The sequence below is a fragment of the Pelodiscus sinensis genome, chromosome 7 (assembly GCF_049634645.1).
Source record: "Pelodiscus sinensis isolate JC-2024 chromosome 7, ASM4963464v1, whole genome shotgun sequence".
NCBI lineage: Eukaryota > Metazoa > Chordata > Testudines > Trionychidae > Pelodiscus > Pelodiscus sinensis.
In genome coordinates, this window is record NC_134717.1 from 18,587,107 (window position 1) to 18,605,597 (window position 18,491).

An 18,491-nucleotide genomic window follows, 5' to 3' on the forward strand; every position below is an offset into this window, starting at 1 on the left:
GCCATTTCATTGTGTGACATTTTCTAGCTTCCTTTGAGGAATGGACTAGATCTTACAGGTTCTGTGAATCATTTCTTTACAATAATAATGATGATTTTGTTTACGAACAAAAAAGAGCAAACAAATTTGCATTACCCCAAGCAGAGCTGATGTTGTACAACGGGAAAGAGCAAATTCGCCTTTTCTTTTTCCTGGCCCAGATTTCTTCTTTGGGATATTGAATAGGTACTGGTGTATTTAATCTTATAGGTGAGAAAAACTGAAGCAAATGGAAAGTACCACATGAATTTCTTAAGAATTTCCTGTGCTGAATTTCCTAAAAAAACAGCAAGCAAATGGTCTGGTAGCACTTTATAGACTAACAAAACATGTATATGGTATCATGAGCTTTCTGGGATACTACTTTCTGAATGATATCCTTCCTGCCTTATCCATCCACTGCCTTTGATCTTTATCTATTCAGGTTTAACACCCTTTCTCCTTATACTTTATGCATAGAGGTAGGGGGGTGGGCGACAGAACATCTTTCTCCCCCCTTCCCTTCTGATTATTTCGAGTTTCCTTATCCTCTAATCATAACTCTGGTCATCTGAAGAAATGGGCTGTGCCCACGAAAGCTCATGATACCATTTACATGTTTTGTTAGTCTATAAAGTGCTATCAGACCATTTGCTTGCTGTTTTTTTTTTTTTTTTTTTTTTTTTGTAACAGACTAATACGGCTACCCCCTAAAGCTCCTGAATTTCCTAAGAATTCCACCATTTTCATTAGACTCATGGCTGCATAAGCATAAAAAAAATTCCAGATAATCAAAATAGAGTCTGATCTCAACTTTTAAAACGTTACAATACATATGACTGTATAGTGTTAGCCATGATTCCTTCCTTATTCCTGAAGTAATGGAACCATTACTTATGCCTGTGAGCAGTACTCATTGGAAATATTTATGTGAGTGGAGATTGCACAATCCAGTCCTATGTTTGCAAAGATGCCTCAGATGAACATAAGAACATAATAATGGTCCATCTAGCCCAGTATCCTGTATGCCGATAGTGGCCAATGCCAGATGCCCCAGAGGAACAGAACACAACAGGTAATCATCACAGGATCCCTCTCCTGTATCTGTAACTAGAAAAGAACTCTTCTTTTCTGGCCAAAAATTGTATTTAATTGATAAGGCCACAAACTGCTTTCATGTGTTATGAGGTTGAAGATAGCATTCATCATTTGCAGCTGCAGGATTACTGAGGGGAATTCATTTTGGCTTCTTAACTAATAAACGTTATGTAAGCGGGGGAATGGTCCCGCTATTGTGGGAACTTTCCTGGCTTCTATACCACCCTGGTGAAATGGACCAAAGAAAGGATCTGAGTCCCCACTCCCACTTCCTTTACCCCACGGCCTCCCTGACCTTGAGGGCTCCCCTTCCACTCTCCTGAATAGCAGAGTCCTCGAAACCCCAACAAGGCTGGGCCCAGGTTTCCTGGGGCTTCATCCCTGACCTTGTAGTCACTTGGGGCAGGGGCTAGAGTGTCCCCACTCTGGGGTGCTCTCCTCACACTGGATGCTTTCTTGGCCCAGTGATCATTTCATATAGTTCAAAGCAAATACAATTTATTAAACATCAACTGATTAAAGAGAAAAGAATAAGAAAAAATGAGAAAGGTTAAATGAGAACACGCAGTGCTGCTCTGTAGCATGGGGACATCAAAATAGCAGTCTGCAGAGTGTAAGGACAGTTCACAGTCTCTTCCTTATAGGTCCCAGGGCTTTCTCTCAGAGCCCTGGGTGTGCTGCAGGGGGCAGCAGGCTGGATACGTTTGCTCTGGCAGTGACCACACTGCCTCATGCTCTACATCGCAGGACCCGCCTCCCAGTCTGGCCTGCAGGGCCTCTTGGCTGGTGGTGTCTCCCTGCCCAGAGCTTCTCCCCCCACTTTGCTGGTCCCAGCTGCTCACCACATCCAGCTGCAGGCTGCTTTGCCAATCTCCAGCTCCTTGTGTTGCTTCTCTGACCCCTTTGGCTCTCTGATCACTGCAAGTCTGCTGCTCTACACGGGGTCTGCGCTCCTTAGGCTGTGTGCGCCTGGCACTGTTGCTGCAGGACTGCCCCTTAGCACAGCTTGCACTCCTAGGGCTGTGTGTACCTGGCTCTGTTGCTGCAAGACTGCCTCTCCACACAGCTTGCTCTTCTTATCGCTCTCTCCTTGCTCAGAGAGACCCAGAAAATCCCAGGTCACACAGAAGACGGGGCCTGGCCTCTTACTTTCCTCACTGGCCTGTCCAACCTGTCAATCATGCCAAGCTGGAGTGTTGGCTGCTTTCCATTGACCATGGGGCCTGTCAGTTTCAGGGCCCTGATTTCTCATGGACCCTTCCTCTTTTGAGATTGGGAGCTGGCGAACCAAAAACTCCCACAGAGTTTTAGTAAGGGGCGAACAGTCCCCTTACATTAAGGTTCATGTTACTAGAAACTGCCTGCCCTTTGGAGATGGCTAGCAATGGTATGAAACTTACTTGTCTCATACCTGCTTTTATTTTTTCCACTGATTTTTGTTAACCATTTAGTTAATGGTTTTTGGCCAGAAACTGGCCAAAAGAACTTCCTCTGTCCAACATGAAGTACTATGTATGAGAAGAATCTTCTATGTGATTAAAATTAATTTAAAATCCTGCGTGAATCTCCTAGTTAAAATCATCTTATAAGGATCCATTTGACTGTTCCATCCACAACTATATGAGCAAAATGCACCAGCCTTGCAAAAAAGAAAACCTTTAAACTAGAAATACTTCATGGAGAGTTGAAGGTGTTGGAACAGTTGCCAGATCTCAACATTTCATGGAACCAATTCTAGTAATTATCATAAGGCCTGAAAAGGATCACTGGGAAATCAAACATAATGCATTCTTTGATTTCAAGAGCAGTTCCATTTTGTTTCTTATCAAGGAGTCTGCATAATTTGCTATGTGTTTAGAAGCCTCGGCATAATCCACTGGAATTTGTATGTTGACATTTGTTATATTGGTGGTTTCAGCATTGCCACATCTAGGCAAACCTATAGGAGAGAGGGCAAAGATTTACTCATTCTGTTGCGTTAGAATCTTGTCAAGATTTTTTTTTTAAAGAATGCCTAAAGTTAGGCTCCTATGTCCATATTTAGGTTGTTGAACAGATCTGGTCTAATTTTCAGAAGGACTGGACATGTTCATTTACCACTGAATGTAATCAACACTTTTGAAAATCAGGCCAAACAATTTTTGGCTAAACCTGGATTTCAGAACCCAGCTTTGGGCACTTGTCTTAGAAAAGCTTGATCACAATTACCACAGTAGTCATAGTGATAGAAATGTAGCCGTGTTAGTCTGGGGTAGTTGAAGCAAAATGCAGGATAATGTAGCACTTTAAAGACTAACAAGACGATTTATTAGATGATGAGCTTTCGTGGGCCAGACCCACTTCCTCAGATCAAATAGTGGAAGAAAGTAGTCACAACCATATATACCAAAGGATACAATTAAAAAAAATGAACAAATATGAAAAGGACAAATCACATTGCAGAACAGAAGGGGGATGCGGGGGGGTGGGAAGGGGGAGGAAGGAAGGTAAGTGTCTGTGAATTGCTGATATTAAAGGTAGGGAGAGTGGGATGTTTGTGAGTTAATGCACTAAATGACTGTCTGTATAGATTAAATAGAATCGTGGGTACATTTTAAATTCCAACAGATTAATGCCTGTGCTGTAATAATATAAATGAACATTTTAGGAGGTAATCGTAACGTAGACAAAGCCTTATGTTCAGTCTTTTACCAGTCCATTTTCTCATTCCCATTTTGGATCCCTGAGTGATTGGAATTTTGATCCTAGATCTAGCAAACACATTTTTCATTTGGGCAGTGAAATTGCATCTTAGGCTCACAGGCTCAGCAAACTTAATGGTGATACTGATGCCTTCTGTGAGCTCATCCCAGATACATCTGTAATACATAAAAGACTGTGTCTGAAATTTGTCCAGGTGGAAAAAACATGCTTTTACATTGGGTTTTTGGTGGCACTGCCACATCATTTTAAGTTTAGCTCTCTAAACTGATGTGAGTTGTTGCACGTGGGAACCTGCTGGGCAGCAGATGTCATGAGGTGACACTGGCCAGAGTATGTGTACATGTATGTATCTGTTTTTCAATACCTTTACGCACTAGCAATATATAAATGAAAAGAGAATCCAGATCTTTGACACATTCAGTTTACTTGCTTTGCATACCTCATTAGATCTCGGATTTGCCACAGATTCTAATTTCAGTTGCACTTATGCAGCCCCCCACAAGATACACAGATGTTTTTAAAGGCTAGTTTCAGCTGACTCTCTCTTTAAAATATTAATATGAGTTGCCTCCTAGCAATGTTGAGATCCACTAAAATTTCTAGTATACTGTAATCAGAGTAGTCAGTAATTCATTTTCATTAGCTCCTTATCTATTAGAAATTAAGAAGTGTCTTACTTTTGTACTGAGGAATAAAAAAATGAAACAATAATAAGGAAATAAGGCAGTTTGCCTAGTCTAATATTACAATGAGAAAGATTAAAGATGGTTAGGGCGGGCATAAGACCCAGAGTTGTTTAGATATGATTTTCCAATCCATTGTTAAAATGTATTAACACTTTATACCTGTGTAATGATTAAAGGTCATGATGGAAGGGATTAGTGGCTAAGCACATAACTTTGACCCCAGTACCTATTCCATACAAAATTAAACATTGTTACGGAGTTCTCATTCTAGGCTCCATTGGACAGCCAATAACTACCCCATAGTGTTGTTGATGCTTTTCATTCATGTTTCAACCATCCTGATATGAGCATGGTTAGCTCATTTACTGTCTGTGCTTAGGATAACAGTATGAAGCACTGGTAGTGTTTCTAAGCACTAACTAATTCATCCTTGCAACACTCTGGAGACAAGAAAGTAGTTTCCTAAATTTTTAGGTGAGGAATCTGAGACACAGAAGGGTTGCTGTTAAACAATTTAAAATGTGGGTGCTTAAATTAGGTCCCATAAGCTGTATTTGGGCAGTCTAAAAAGATCCACTCTAATTCAATGAAATCAATAGGAAATTTTCCTCATGGCCTGTATGGCAGTTGGGTCCACTTCAGAATGGCCTAATTTTTAAATATGCAGTACACTCCCAATGACACTGCTCAAATTGACTTCAGGGTTGTGGCCAGGACACTTCCAAACTTCATCTCCTCAGGATGGCAACTATGGGTAAAAGTAACCAGCTGCTCTTCAATGTTTTTAAATTATTCAGTACTCTGTAAAATAAGTGGTAGTTCTCATGGACAGCCTACATATCCATCTTTCCCCCTGTGCCTGTTTCCTGTCAAATACCATCAAACTGTCTCCTGGTGACTAGTTTAGATCTCAGTAGTAGTGCAAGAACTGCATAACTATATAGGGTTGCCAAATGGTTTAACCAAAAATTCCAAACACCCTCCCACTCCTCCACCCCCCGCAAAAAAAACACCAGGGGAAAAATTCTGTTGAGGAAAAAAAAGGGGGAGACTAAAGTTGTTGAGCAAAAAAAACCCCGAGAGTTATTATTAAGAAAAAAAACCCCAGCATTAAGACAGTATGGCCCCTTTAAGAAAAGTTTTTAGGCTTTTTGTTGGTGGCCATCTTGTTTTCTTGATTGGAGCCAGAAGGCAGCTTCCCTGCAGAACCAGATAAGCAGTAGGTATGGAGACTCGGGGGGCCGGAGGGGAGGCTGGGGTCTGGGCCCGGTTGCTGAGTGTGTGTAGGGTTGCCAGGGGTCCGGTATTTTCGCCTCCTGGCAGGGGAAAGAAATCAGAAAATACAGGACATTTTTAGGTGTCTGGTATTTTCAGAATTTTTTTTACCGGACAGGAGGCGAAAAGAATAGACTGTCCAGGTCAATACTGGACACCTGGCAACCTGTGCCCTATGGCTAGAAATAGATATGTTTTTTGGTGCAGGCAAAAGTTGCAGACAAGAATGTACAAACCTCTGAATAAACCAGTGCTATAGTTATTTAAAATGTTGCAATATTACTAATACAACTTTCAGAGTGTTCTCAGAAATATAGTGTTCCCAGCTGCAGGGGGTAGGTGGATGGGGCAAAGAGGACAACTGCCCCCAGGCCAGGCAAGTTAAAAAGGTGCAGAGCTCCTGGCCACTGCCACTACCAGGCTTTTTAAATCAACCCTGGAAACATGTGCAGCACACTCCAGAGCCCTGAGGGGTGCACTCGGGTGGTTCTGAGGGCTGGCCGGGGGTGGGAGATGGTGTGGCACAATCCGGGAGGTGCTAAGGGCAGGCATCCTCAGCTCTGTTCCTTCCTCCAAGGCTCCACAGAGCACAGAGCTGGCCCCTGCCATCTTGCCCATAGGCTTGGCAAGTCTGTCAGTTGCCCCGTGGCTTCATAAAGATGAGTTCTATCTCTTTAATTGGCATTCTGAATGGCTGTGTCTGCACTGGGCCACTTATTCCGGAAAATCAGCCGCTTTTCCGGAATAAGCTGCGAGCTGTCTACACTGGCCCCTTGAATTTCCGGAAAAGCAACGACGCTGTACTGTACAAAATCAGCCGCTATTCCGGAAACCGTACGCTGTTCCCACTCGGGCATTAGTCCTTATTCCGGAAAAGCTTTTCCGGAAAAGGGCCAGTGTAGACAGCTTTTCCGGAAAAGCAGAAGAAACGGGAAAAAGCGCTTTGGACGCCGCGAGACCCCGTAGGACCTCCTGGTAACCCGAGCTCCCTACACCCACAGGGGAGGAAGCCCCCAGGGGCCGGAAATGCTGGGCCCCATCCTGGACCCCCAGGGAGCTGGAGACCCTCCTGGACTTGTGGCAGGAGGAGGAGGGTCTCCACGACCTGCAGTCCCGCCGCCGCAATGCAGACTTGTACACGCGGCTGGCGCAGAACCTGGCACAGCAGGGACACCCCGGACGCAACTGCGAGCAGGTACCGGTGCAAAGTAAAAGAGCTGCGGCTGGGATATGTGCGGGCCACCGACGGAAGGGGGGCAGGACCCGATGCCTGCCCCTATTACGACCAGCTCCACGCTTTTCTGGGCCCGCCAGCCCCGGAAGCCCCAGCTGTCCCTGTGGACACCTGCCAGTGCCCCCCATCAACCGTCCCACCGAGCCTGGGGAGGGAGAAGACAGCGCCAGCGCATCTGGCGGTGAGGAGGCCAGCATAGCCACCGCCCAGCAGGCTCCCTCCGGAAGCTCCTCCGAGGCCGACGCCTGGGAGGAACCCACTGGTGAGTTTGTGCAGTTTGCACTCCCAACAGGCGGGGGGGCGGAGGGCGGGGGAAGGGCCAGGTGCCCGGAGGGAGGAGGGGGAGAGCATGTTACTCAGGCCACGTGAGCTGCATGCTGCGTGGCATGAGGCAGCAAGCAGCACGTGCAACCACGTGCAGCCTGGTGACCGAGCGGCACGTGGCCGCGGCAGGCAGCTGCAGGGCACGCCTGGGACTGTGCTGCTCACGCACATTCGGCAGGACCAGGGGGAAGGGTGGATGCCGGCTGGAACCAGCCAGGGCCCCAGGGACTCAGCTCAGAGCCCGCAGCTCCGCCAAGGGTGCAGCACGGAGAACGGCAACACTGTCCCATGCCTCGCTGTGAGGCACAGCCAACTGCTATTGGGTACACTGCAGCATCACAGTCCTGTGACCCTGGACCCCCACCGAGCCCCTCGCCTGCTCCCGGTGCCTTGACTGCCTCCCTGAGGGAAGTCCCCACTGTGGCCACACATGTCCCTGGGCTACCGGGCTTGCGGGAGGGATAGTGGGAGGGGGAAGGGCCCCTGAGTGTTGCTGCAAGGATGGAACATCCCCCCACCCAGTCACTCTTCTGGTTCTGTCCAGGAGATATCCCACGTGAGGTGATCTGAGAGCCCAGACCGCCTCTGCCAGATGTGCTCCCAGGCACTGCGTGGGGATGCATCTCGCTCCCTGTCTAACACCAGTGATTAGCCCAAAGCTTTTCACAGTCTCCACTGGCAGGGAGTTCCGCAAGTGAATGCAGCACAAGCACCCTCCCGCCCTCCACGGGACCAGGATACAGACCGGTGCTTACAGTACTGGAGGGGGGACCCTACTCCAGGGGCGGTCCCCCATGCAAACGTACAACACCGGGGACAGGAGGGGAACCGAGTGGGCCCAAGCCCACAACTGTGGGGTCACCTGGGCTCAGGGGTGGAGGGCATGTGGTATGGGGACAGTGGAGGCCTGCCTGACTGACCCGTCCTTTCTTCTCTTCCCTGCAGCGGGACCCAGCACCAGATCCTCCACTGCGGCAGCAGCGGCACTCCCAGCAGGCCAACCCCGGAGGCACAGGCTCCAACAGAGGGACCAACTGCTTCGCCGGCATGTCAACGCCGTGGAGGCAATCCAGGCCTCCATCACGGAGCGGGTGCAGGGGGACCTGCAGTGGCGGCAGGACGGCTGGGCTGCCTTCCTGGACGAATGCCGAGGGATGCGCACCACAATGGACACGCTGACGGCACATATTGTGCATGCCATTCACTATGGCATGGGCAGAGCCCAGGCCCTCGCCATCCCTCCCGTAGCACAGCTCATGCCCCCTCCCATCCCAGCTCCTGCCCCTGTTCCTGCCCCTCCTCCTATCCCAGTTCCTGCCCCTGTTCCTGCCCCTAGCCACCTCCACATGCAGCCTGCCCCGACGCGGTCTGCCCAGCGTGGGCAGGCTGGCCCCCGGAGGAGCGCTCGCAGGGGCCGCCCGTCCCAGTAACTGCCCCCCCGTTCTGTCGCAGTTGAAGGTCTCCCCCCCCCTTCCTGTCCCAGTTGAAGGTCTCTTCCCCCCCCCTTGTAAGTAAACAGTTCTCTATTTTGCTGTTCATTCCTGTGTTGGGTATTGTGTAACTCTAGGTAGTGTACGAAATGATGTGAGATGCCAAGTAGCCACTTAAAGTTAACATGGTGGCAAACTGTGGAGAACGAAATCTGTACTCTATCTCTGGGGGGGGGTCCTTAGTAAGTGGTCAGTGGTTTGTGGCGCAGAAATAAATGCTGACACTTTTCAGTAAAATGTAAACCACAAACTATATTTACATAGATAACAAACTAGCAAGAACGGTTACACGATGCACACAACAGATAATTAAACATAGTCTAGGTGCAGGGAGGACGATTGTGGTGTTGCTGGCCACCTCAATCCTTTCGTCCTTCCGGGCCTCCGGAGAGGAACAGCCAGGAGATCCCTCGACGGAAGATGACGGTGAAGCTGGCCACCTCAATCCTTTGGTCCTTCTGGGCCTCAGGAGAGGAACAGCCAGGAGATCCCTCGACGGAAGATGACTGGAATCAGGTACGCTGACTTCAGCCTTCCACATGAACCCCGCATCCTCGTGGCTGTTCTTCGGACAGGCGATGGTGGCCTAAACCCTAGCCTAAGCTAAAAAGAAAAACCCTAACTAAGCCCAACGCACCCGACGAACAGACTCGATGACGGCCGACATGCTTTCACCCGACGCTTTACAATTTGGGGGGGAGCTAAGGGGAGGGGGTGGGGAAGGGTAGGGGACGGGCGGGAGTAGTCTGGGGACACCCAGGTGACCCTACTACGGGGCTTGGGCAAACATGTCCACCAGGGCCTCTCTGATGCACACCGCATCCTGGCGCGCCTGGCGGACGGCAGCTGTGTCGGGCTGTTCCCAGGTCTGTGCCTTGGCTGCCACCCATGCAGGGAGGAAGGCCTCCCCACTGCGCTCCACAATGTTGTGGAGCACACAGCACGCGGCCAGGACCTCTGTTGCATTCTGCTCACCCATCTCGAGATGGGTGAGCAAGCAACGGAAGCGGGCCTTTAAACGTCCGAAGGCCAGCTCCACTGGGTTTCGGGCCTGGTTGAGGCGGTCGTTGAACCAGGCCCGGTTCTGGTCCAGCTGCCCCGTGTAGGGCCGCATGAGCCAGGGCATCAGGGGGTAGGCCGCATCCCCGACGACGCAGATGGGCATAGGCACATCCCCGACAGTCAAGTCCCACCAGGGGAAGTAGGTGCCCGCCTCCAACCTGCGATACAGTCCAGAGTTCCGGAGGATGCGGGCGTCGTGTGCCCGGCCGGACCAGCCCCCGTAAATGTCCAGGAAGCAGCCCCGGTAGTCCACGAGGGCCTGCAGGACGATGGAGCAGTACCCCTTTCGGTTCATGAAATGGGCCGCTTGATGCTCTGGGGCCCGGATGGGGATGTGGGTGGCGTCCAGGGCTCCCCCGCAGTTGGGGAACCCGAGGGCAGCGAAGCCAGCCATGGTGTCATGCACGTCGCGCAGGCGGATGATTCACGGGAGCAGGACGTCGTTGATGGCGTGGACGACCTGCAGAAGGGTGCAGAGAAACAGAAGGGAACATATCACATATGGCAGGGGTGAGTGTGCACTCCCTTAGGCCTCCCCCTTGATTCCCTCTGTCCTCACACACACACACACACACACACACACACACACACACACACACACACACACACACTCACTCACTCCCCAGGATCCCCCTCGCCGCACGCCCCTCCCCACCGGGCCTGTGCAAGGGAGGGGCGGCACAAACCCCTGGGCGACCCAGCCGGGAGTCTTGGCTGTCCCTGGGCCTGGAGTGCAGCACCCTCCCCCCATTCTACTCTCCCTGGGACTTACCTCGATGACGATCACTCCAACAGTGGATCTTCCCACCCCGAACTGATGGGCCACCGAGCGGTAGCTGTCCGGTGTGGTCAGCTTCCAGAGTACGATGGTGACCTTCTTCTTCACGGGGATGGGTGGCTGCAGCCGGGTGGCGGTTCTCTGCAGCGCGGGGGTGAGCCAGGTGCACAGCGTCAAGAAGGTCCGCTTTCTCATCCGGAAATTCTGGATCCACTGGTAGTCGTCCCATCGTCCGAGGACCACCCGGTCCCACCCTTCGGTGCTGATGTCCAAACTCCAGACGGGCCGGTCTACAGTCGGGTGCTGATGCCACACAGTTGCCAGGGCCTCCCTGGTGAGGGAGTCCAAGGCGGTCTCTGCCTCATGGTCCATGAACAGTATGGCACCTGCCTGCAGCACGAGCCGCAGCCACCTGTACAGCCCCAACAGGGGCCTGACCAGGCACATGGCCACCCATGGCTCCATAGCAGACAGAGCAGGGCAGAAAAAAAACCCCGCAGGCAAAAGCAGTTGGGGGCCAAAGGGTGGTGTCCCCAAAAGTCAGAGGGCACCCACAGACCCTGCAAAGGGTGTCAGTCCCTGGCAGAGGCCCCAAGGCATGGGAGTAGGAGACCAACGGCTGCCCGGCGAGACCCCTTTAACCGCGTGTCTGAACGGCGCTCTGGCCCCGCCCCCGGAAAGGTCTGGTGGCCTTTGCCCTCTTCAAAATGGCTCCTGGCTTCTGCTTTTCTGGAAAAGCGTGCCGCCAATGTAGACGCGCTTTTCCGGAAAAGCGCTTCGTTACGACGATAACTCCGGGGCCAATGTAGACGCTCCTTTTCCGGAAAAACTGAAAACTGAATAGTATTCCGTTTTAAGCCTTTCCTGAAAAAGGTGCCAGTGTAGACGTAGCCCATATGTTTACTCTCCCCAACACTTCATTGAAGAGAGTAGTATCCCTGTTTTATAAATAGGAAGGCTGAGATCCAGATGGTTAGTGACCTGTCCTCTGTGATTGTGGGAATAAGGATCAGACCTGGGATTAGAATTCATAAATCTGTGGCTTCCAGTCCCTGCTTCAATCACTTGACCATCATAGTTACACTGTGAATTATAGATTCTTCCTTTAATAACAATAGTGCTCCTGTGTGTGCCAGCTTTGCAGAAAGGGGTTTGTCTGTCCTTAGTATGTAGCACAGGTTTACCTGTGGCTAGAGAGGTATTTTTTCATGTATTTTATTCTACCGAGTCATTCTTTGGGGCTAACGAGGGACAGAATATGGGTTTAAATTAAAAGGAAAAAAGATTTTGTAAGAAAGTAGAAAGCAGTGTGATGCATCTTGGAGACAACAAAAATATTTCCTGATCTCTTAGTTCTCCACAGTGGCACTTTTTTAACCAGTCCCATGTTCCACAGGTCACATTACTTTTTACTGGGCATGTTGACACAAAGTACGTTAAAAAAGAGACAGCTCTTAACCCCCAACTTCAGCACTGCACCACTCCCCAAAGAGCACAGACTCTACACTTCCCTTGTCCTTCTGGTTTGCCCATTTCTTCCACAACTATCTTTTCTTTTTTCTTTTCCACTTTACTTCTATTTTGTGGCCTGAACTGTTCCACCAAACCACCAACACTTTGTTATTCAGTTCCTCCTCAAAACTTACTTCTGCTGGGACTCACACAAGTTATGAGATTTATTTTTTTAAATAAAATTGTCCACCATGCATAATACTACCCAAAAGCTACCACCTCATTGTACAAACATGTAACAATGAGAAGTTCCTTAGTCTAAATAACCTGTAGCTATTGATATAACTCTTGTTCTTTCTCTCTCACAAGCCCTTCCTTTAGATTTATTTCCCCTTAGTTGTCACATGTCTGATATTGGCCTATAAGTTTCCAGGACAGAGGTCATATTTCTTGTGCACTGTCAGGCTCCTCGGTCATATAGAATTAATTCTATACTAGTTTTATAAATGCAGTTTCTAACAAAGAACTCTGAATGAAAGCATGTGTCCTGATGCATTTTCAGTACACCAGGCCCTGGTTCGTTTCACCGTGCAGTCTAAAACGGTATGTCTACACAGCAAAGTTATTTTGAAATAACTTTATTAGCATCTACACAGCCAAACTGCTATTTTGAAATTAATTCGAAGTAGCGGAATACTTATTTCAAATTTGGTAAACCTCATTCCAAGAGAAAAAATGCCAAATTTAAAATAGCTATTTTGAAATAAGTGCTGTGTAGACACTTATATCGAAATAGGGGCCTCCAGCCTTCCCAGGGTGTCCTGGTGGCCACTCCAGCCTCAACCAAGACCACTCCTCTCCCTCCCCCCTCTCTGAAGCCTTAAAGGGGTTGACTCTGCCCCCAACGTCCATGATCTTCACACTAGATGGAGGAACGCGGCCGTCTATGGCGGGATAGCTGCCAGCCTGGCCATCAAAGGCCACATGCGAACCCAGGAGCAGGTTTGCATGAAAATCAAGTTGGTCTGGTGAGATCCCTAACTCTGAGCTCTGAGCTTCCCCTCCCCCTTCTTCCCCTTGCTTCCCCATTCCAGCTCCCTCCTCCCAGGTTTCCCCCCCTCTCTTCTTCCCTCTCCTGCCTCCTTTCCCCAGTCTGACCAGAGTTTCATTCCCCGATCCCAGTTTTGTTAAATAAAGACAATTTGTGTTCATGAAAATACGTGTATTTTATTTGACATCAGGAAGGGGGGTTAGGGAGGGGGCAGTGGGAGGAATGAGGCACAAGCCCCCAGTGGGGCAGAGCTCTTAGTGCTCCTCAGGTTGGAAGCTCTCCCACAGGGCCTCCTGGATACTGACAGCCCCCTGATGGACCTCTCAGCAGCCTGAAGAAAGTGCAGCCAGGCTCACAGCAACCATGAGAAGCACCAGAGTGCCCAGGGGCAGTTCTGGCTGCATGTTGAAGAGTGCTGTTGTGGCCCGAGTGAGGGCAACCAGAGCATGCAGAGACAAAATACTTTGCTGTCCCTCATCGAGGTAGACAAGCAAGCAGGGAAAGCTGAGAACCGGCTGTCCAGGGAGGGTCCCTTTAAGCACAGGCCTCAGATAGCCTCAGGCAGTAGCCACACAAAGTAACTCCTGAGCTGATGCCCTGCTGGACCTGATTCTGTCCAGCCTTAAATGAGATTCATTGTCCACTCAGTGTGGACGCGCTTTTTCTAAATAGCAAAATGCTATTTTGAAATGAATTTTGTGTCTATCCGCGTTATTTTGAAATAATTTATTTTGAATTAACTATTTCGAAATAACTCTGTAGTGTAGACATACCCTAAGAGATTTAATAACAGATCCCTTGGCACCAGGACTCTGGGTTTCCCACCTTTAAGACCTACATGCTTTGCTCTTTGCATTTGGTAAAACCCCGACTGTGAGCAATTGGGAGCTGGAAAAAAATAAAACTACAAAGGAAAGAGAAGTATGTGCTTAACTGAGCTCCACTTTTGAGTAGTTTCATATCAACCCTGGTACGGACATTTGCAAGTATGGGCATATAACTCTTTCCTTTCTCTTTCCTTGGGATTCCCCATCCTGGACAATTTTTGTTCTTTCCCTGTTCGATCCATTTTCTCCACCTCCCTCTCTGCTTTTTTGGTGTCTCCCTGATGAATGCTCTACACCTAAGTCACTATATTCTCTTTAATTTTACCCCTCCCAACTTTCTTTTGTGCCCATTGCTCTGGGACTGTAGGGTGGAGAAGGGGGGCATTTCTTCTACTCTGGAGAGCCATTGATGTCTCTATGGCTGAACTGCAGATGGCTGGGGAGGAGGAGAGAATGAGGGGTTTTCTGCAAGTTCTCTCTTGCAGCTCTACTAAGAAGCTGAATAAAAAAGCTTGCCTGCATATGTATGGCCCTGTAGTTAGCATTGGGATATTTAATCAGAGAAAAAATGGACACTTGGCTTGAGCTTGTCTTACCCAAAGTAATCAAGCTTATGTACAGGCCATCCTCACTGTAAGTCCAAGATATGTTCCAAAAAACTTGGACTTATAGCAAAACAACTTAAAGCACAGATTTTTTTTTCCCATGGCTGTATTCCATTTGCTCATATTGGAGGGGTTTTTTACGTGACTTAGAAGCAGGGAATGGGAGGACTTATAACACATCAGTTCTCAAGCGTCAATGACTTTAGTGTGGAATGGATATATACCAGGGTGACTTTTATAGTGGAGACGCTCTGTATTGAAAAGCTGTTTTAATGGCGTACTTCTGTGATTATTTGCGTTAGATTGTGTAATGCTAATATAAATATGTTCATAGATATGAACTCTTAAGGCCTGCTTCTCTACTTTCACCTGGGATAGTGATGCTTACTTGTGTAAAGTGAGCAAACACTTTACAATGATTTTACAAATGTATAAATGATAAAACCAGCCAATAGTGGAGAACAAGATCTACGGAAACCAGCTGCAGAATTCCAGGTAGAGCCCTGCGTGGACAGAAATGTATATCTGTGGATGTGGATATTCACGGATAGATATTGGGATCTGCAGATCTGCAAGGCTCTACTCCCAAGAGTCACTGTGGCCAAAAGAGTGGAGTGTGGTTCTGTCACTCCAGGGAGCCAGTTCCTTGCACCTGTAGTTCAGCTATACTTCACTCTATACTGCCCCCAGCCACTGCATCTCCTGTTTGGGGTCATACAGTTCTTCTGGCAGCAGGGCTGGAGGCAGTGCAGCTGTGCTGCTGGAAGAAGCTGCCAATGCAGGATGCAGGCTCCCAGGTACAACAGGACCACGCTACTCTCTCTTGGCCATGGTGGGTCTTGGGAGTTCGCTGTGTTGTCTTCACGTCATCATTGTCAAGTCCAAGTTGGGTCTCAAGTCACTATAGTTCAAGTCTCAAGTCGAGTCTTGAGTCCCTAAAGTCACTTTCGAGTCAAGTCCCAAGTCAAGTCTCAAGTCTTAATTTAAAAAATGTCAAGTCATTTTTGTACAAGCCATCAATATCGGCATTTTCTGACAATTTTTCATCTAGTCGATTTAACATAATTAGCAAGTCTCAAGTCGAGTCTCAAGTCACAAACAATGAACCCGAGTCGAGTCTCAAGTAGAGTCACCCAAGCGACTTAAGTCGGACTCGAGTTAACAACTCTGGGAATACAACTCTGGGCATCCCAATGTCTATCTGTGGATATTCCTTCTGCGGATAGACAGACATATGTATCCAAGTAGTGCTCTAATTCCAGTCACTATTTGCTTTAATCTGGCTTTGGAAACACTTGGATAGAGAAATATTTAATTTAGTGTTAAATCTAGCCAAGAAAAAGCAAAGTCTGTTAGAACTAATATGTTTTTGATTGCCATGTCTGTCCTATTTTTGGTGTGATCCCAGAATCATTCAAAATATCATTTTATTGCTTCATTCTAAAGATGTTGAGATATCTCCAGTCTCTCAAAGAAGTCATTCAGTAGGAAATATTTCAATATCTGACTCAACTGGGCTCTTGTGTATCCAACAGAAAGAATGTTGTGATGTGAACTGTTGATAGTGACAGCAGTTCTGCAATGTTTTCTGTGTGTGTGTGTGTGTGTGTGTGTGTATGCGTGTGTGTTTGTTTGTTCTGGATAGACACTGAAATACTGACTTGATCCAGCTCATAGAAGGAAGTTTGCAGAATATATCATCACAGTCCTGCTTTTTTAATCTATTCTAACTCAGGGGATGAACTGGACGTATATTGTGCAAGATATTTTAGTATGAATGATGTAAAATCTTTTAAAAACCTGCCAGATTAGTTGTTTTATCACACTTGATTCACCTGTCTCTTTTGCCATGTGAGCCCTGATATAACTCCATTAACATAACTGAAATTGCTCTGGATTTGCACAGGTAGGAGTGAGATCAGAACCTGGTTTATAGTATGTAATTTTTAGGTGGGTGGCCGGGCACTGAGGACGGAGGGGACGATAGAAAAATTAAAATCCAGCAACAAACAAGAACTCCTCAGCTTTTTTACCATTTTCTTGTCACAGCCTTTGTATGCAAGAAACCATCCCACTGACCTTTCAGTCATGCGTCATGCCTAAAGACTGTGAAACATCGGTTTGGTCTGCGTGGAGCACCTGCTCAAAGACTTGTCACTCAGGGGATCTTTCTCCAGGATTCCGAAGCAGACACAGGAGCATAAAATACATTGCAGTAGGCATCGGGAAGGAGTGCCCTGAGCTAGAAGAGAAGGAGGCCTGCAACATCGGAGGAAAAGAGTTTCTGCATCCATGCCCCAGGTATATTACGGAGTTTTGCCAGCACCTTTTCAGATGGAGTGCAAAGCCCTGTTTGCACATATATTGTGAACAAGGCATGTCATTTGGTAATGAAGGTCAAATTTATTCACGTGTCTCTGTGCCCCTTCCCCTGATTTTAACGAAAGGGTTAGTGATGTGAAGTCTGTTTCTTTATTAAAAAATTATAAATGTGAATTTTCTTCCTGTATTAGTAGATGTAAATCCATGCTGTAACATGGGTTTAATTCATAAATGGCTTAAAAACAGAAAGGTAACACACTGAATCTCAATGATACTGTTAACACACACACACACACATACACAAAGATCTCAATCATGCTTGTAGTTGCTTCTATTGCTTCACATTGACTTGGACATTCTAGGCTTCAGAGTGATGGTCAGAGTTATTATGCGTGTGCCGATGATGTTGATTTGTGGGTGTGGTGTGGTATGATTGGAGAGTTGTATGGACTTGTGTAGGTGGTGAATAAGGGGTGTGCACTGCAGTGAAGAGTTAAGTTTATTTGGGGTTGTTGTGTAGGTTGAGTTGTGGTGGGAATGTGTGGTTTTGTGTGGCTGGTGAAAGAAGGAGACATGATGTGTTGCGGGACTAGACTTTTTGGAATAATTTTTGTCTGTTATGTTGCGTTGGTGGATCAGTTGATTTATGTCTAAGGGGGTTGTTCTGTGTGATTTTTGTGGGTGGCACTGGGCACATGGGTGCAGCAGCTGGACCAAGTAATCCACTATCTGAAACTGTTACATGAAACTTAGCTGGAGAGCCAGAGTGGTGATTGGTTGAGTTACCTCTGACATCACAGTAGTCTAGGATTCTTGGAATGGCATGGATATGTGTCTTACTGCTGTGTGGCTATAATAAATAAAGTCAAAATGGTGGAGAATTTTTTTAAAAATGATGGTACTAAATTCTGAATCCTAGTGATGATTGCACCCTGGTGATACTGTGAACACACAGTGCACTCAACTATGCCTATAGCCACTTCCATCGCTTCACACTGACTTGGTCATTTTAGGCTTCAGAGTGACAGAGATTAAGGAAATCCTGGAATCTTTTTCTATAGATTCCTGAAGAGAATCCTCACACTGCTATGCTCCATGTCAGCTAGACTATGGAAAGTTCAACAGTATGGCCCTCTTTCAGGGACTGTTGCTTAGATACTGTGTAACGCCGGCAGAACCTGGTTGTCTGCAGGTGGAATCGAACCTGACACCTCTGGGAGCTTAGAACATGAGCCGCTTATGAGGCCTGACTCAAATGGCCTCTGTGCTGCTAAATGGGACCGTATACCACACCCAGAAGTGCGTGTGGGTTAAAGCTGCACGGGGGCCAGAGGTCGGAGCAGAAACCATGGGTCTGCAGGTGAGGAAAGGTTCACACACAGAACCTCTCTGACTTTCTGGGGGGGAAGGAGGGGGTCGACAGGTGGCCATGGCTCTCTGTTAATTGTCTCTGGAAAATCTGAAAAGTTCCACATCAGACAGAGAGCAGTAAAGCATGGAAAGCTCATCTTGGATGACTATTCTTCTCTCTCTATAACAAAGAACATCCTCAAGGTCAATAGGAGC

At 47.8% G+C, this 18,491-nt stretch overlaps 1 protein-coding gene across 2 annotated transcripts in view; it reads left to right on the forward strand.

The window, feature by feature from the left end:
- The window catches only part of THSD7B (thrombospondin type 1 domain containing 7B), a 630,645-nt gene that overhangs the window by 239,262 nt on the left and 372,892 nt on the right, over positions 1-18,491 (forward strand). For both annotated transcript variants that reach the window (XM_075933305.1, XM_075933306.1), the window contains exon 4: positions 16,653-16,904. In XM_075933305.1, the coding sequence (XP_075789420.1) occupies positions 16,653-16,904 (252 nt within the window). The remainder of the gene's footprint in view (positions 1-16,652; positions 16,905-18,491) is intronic.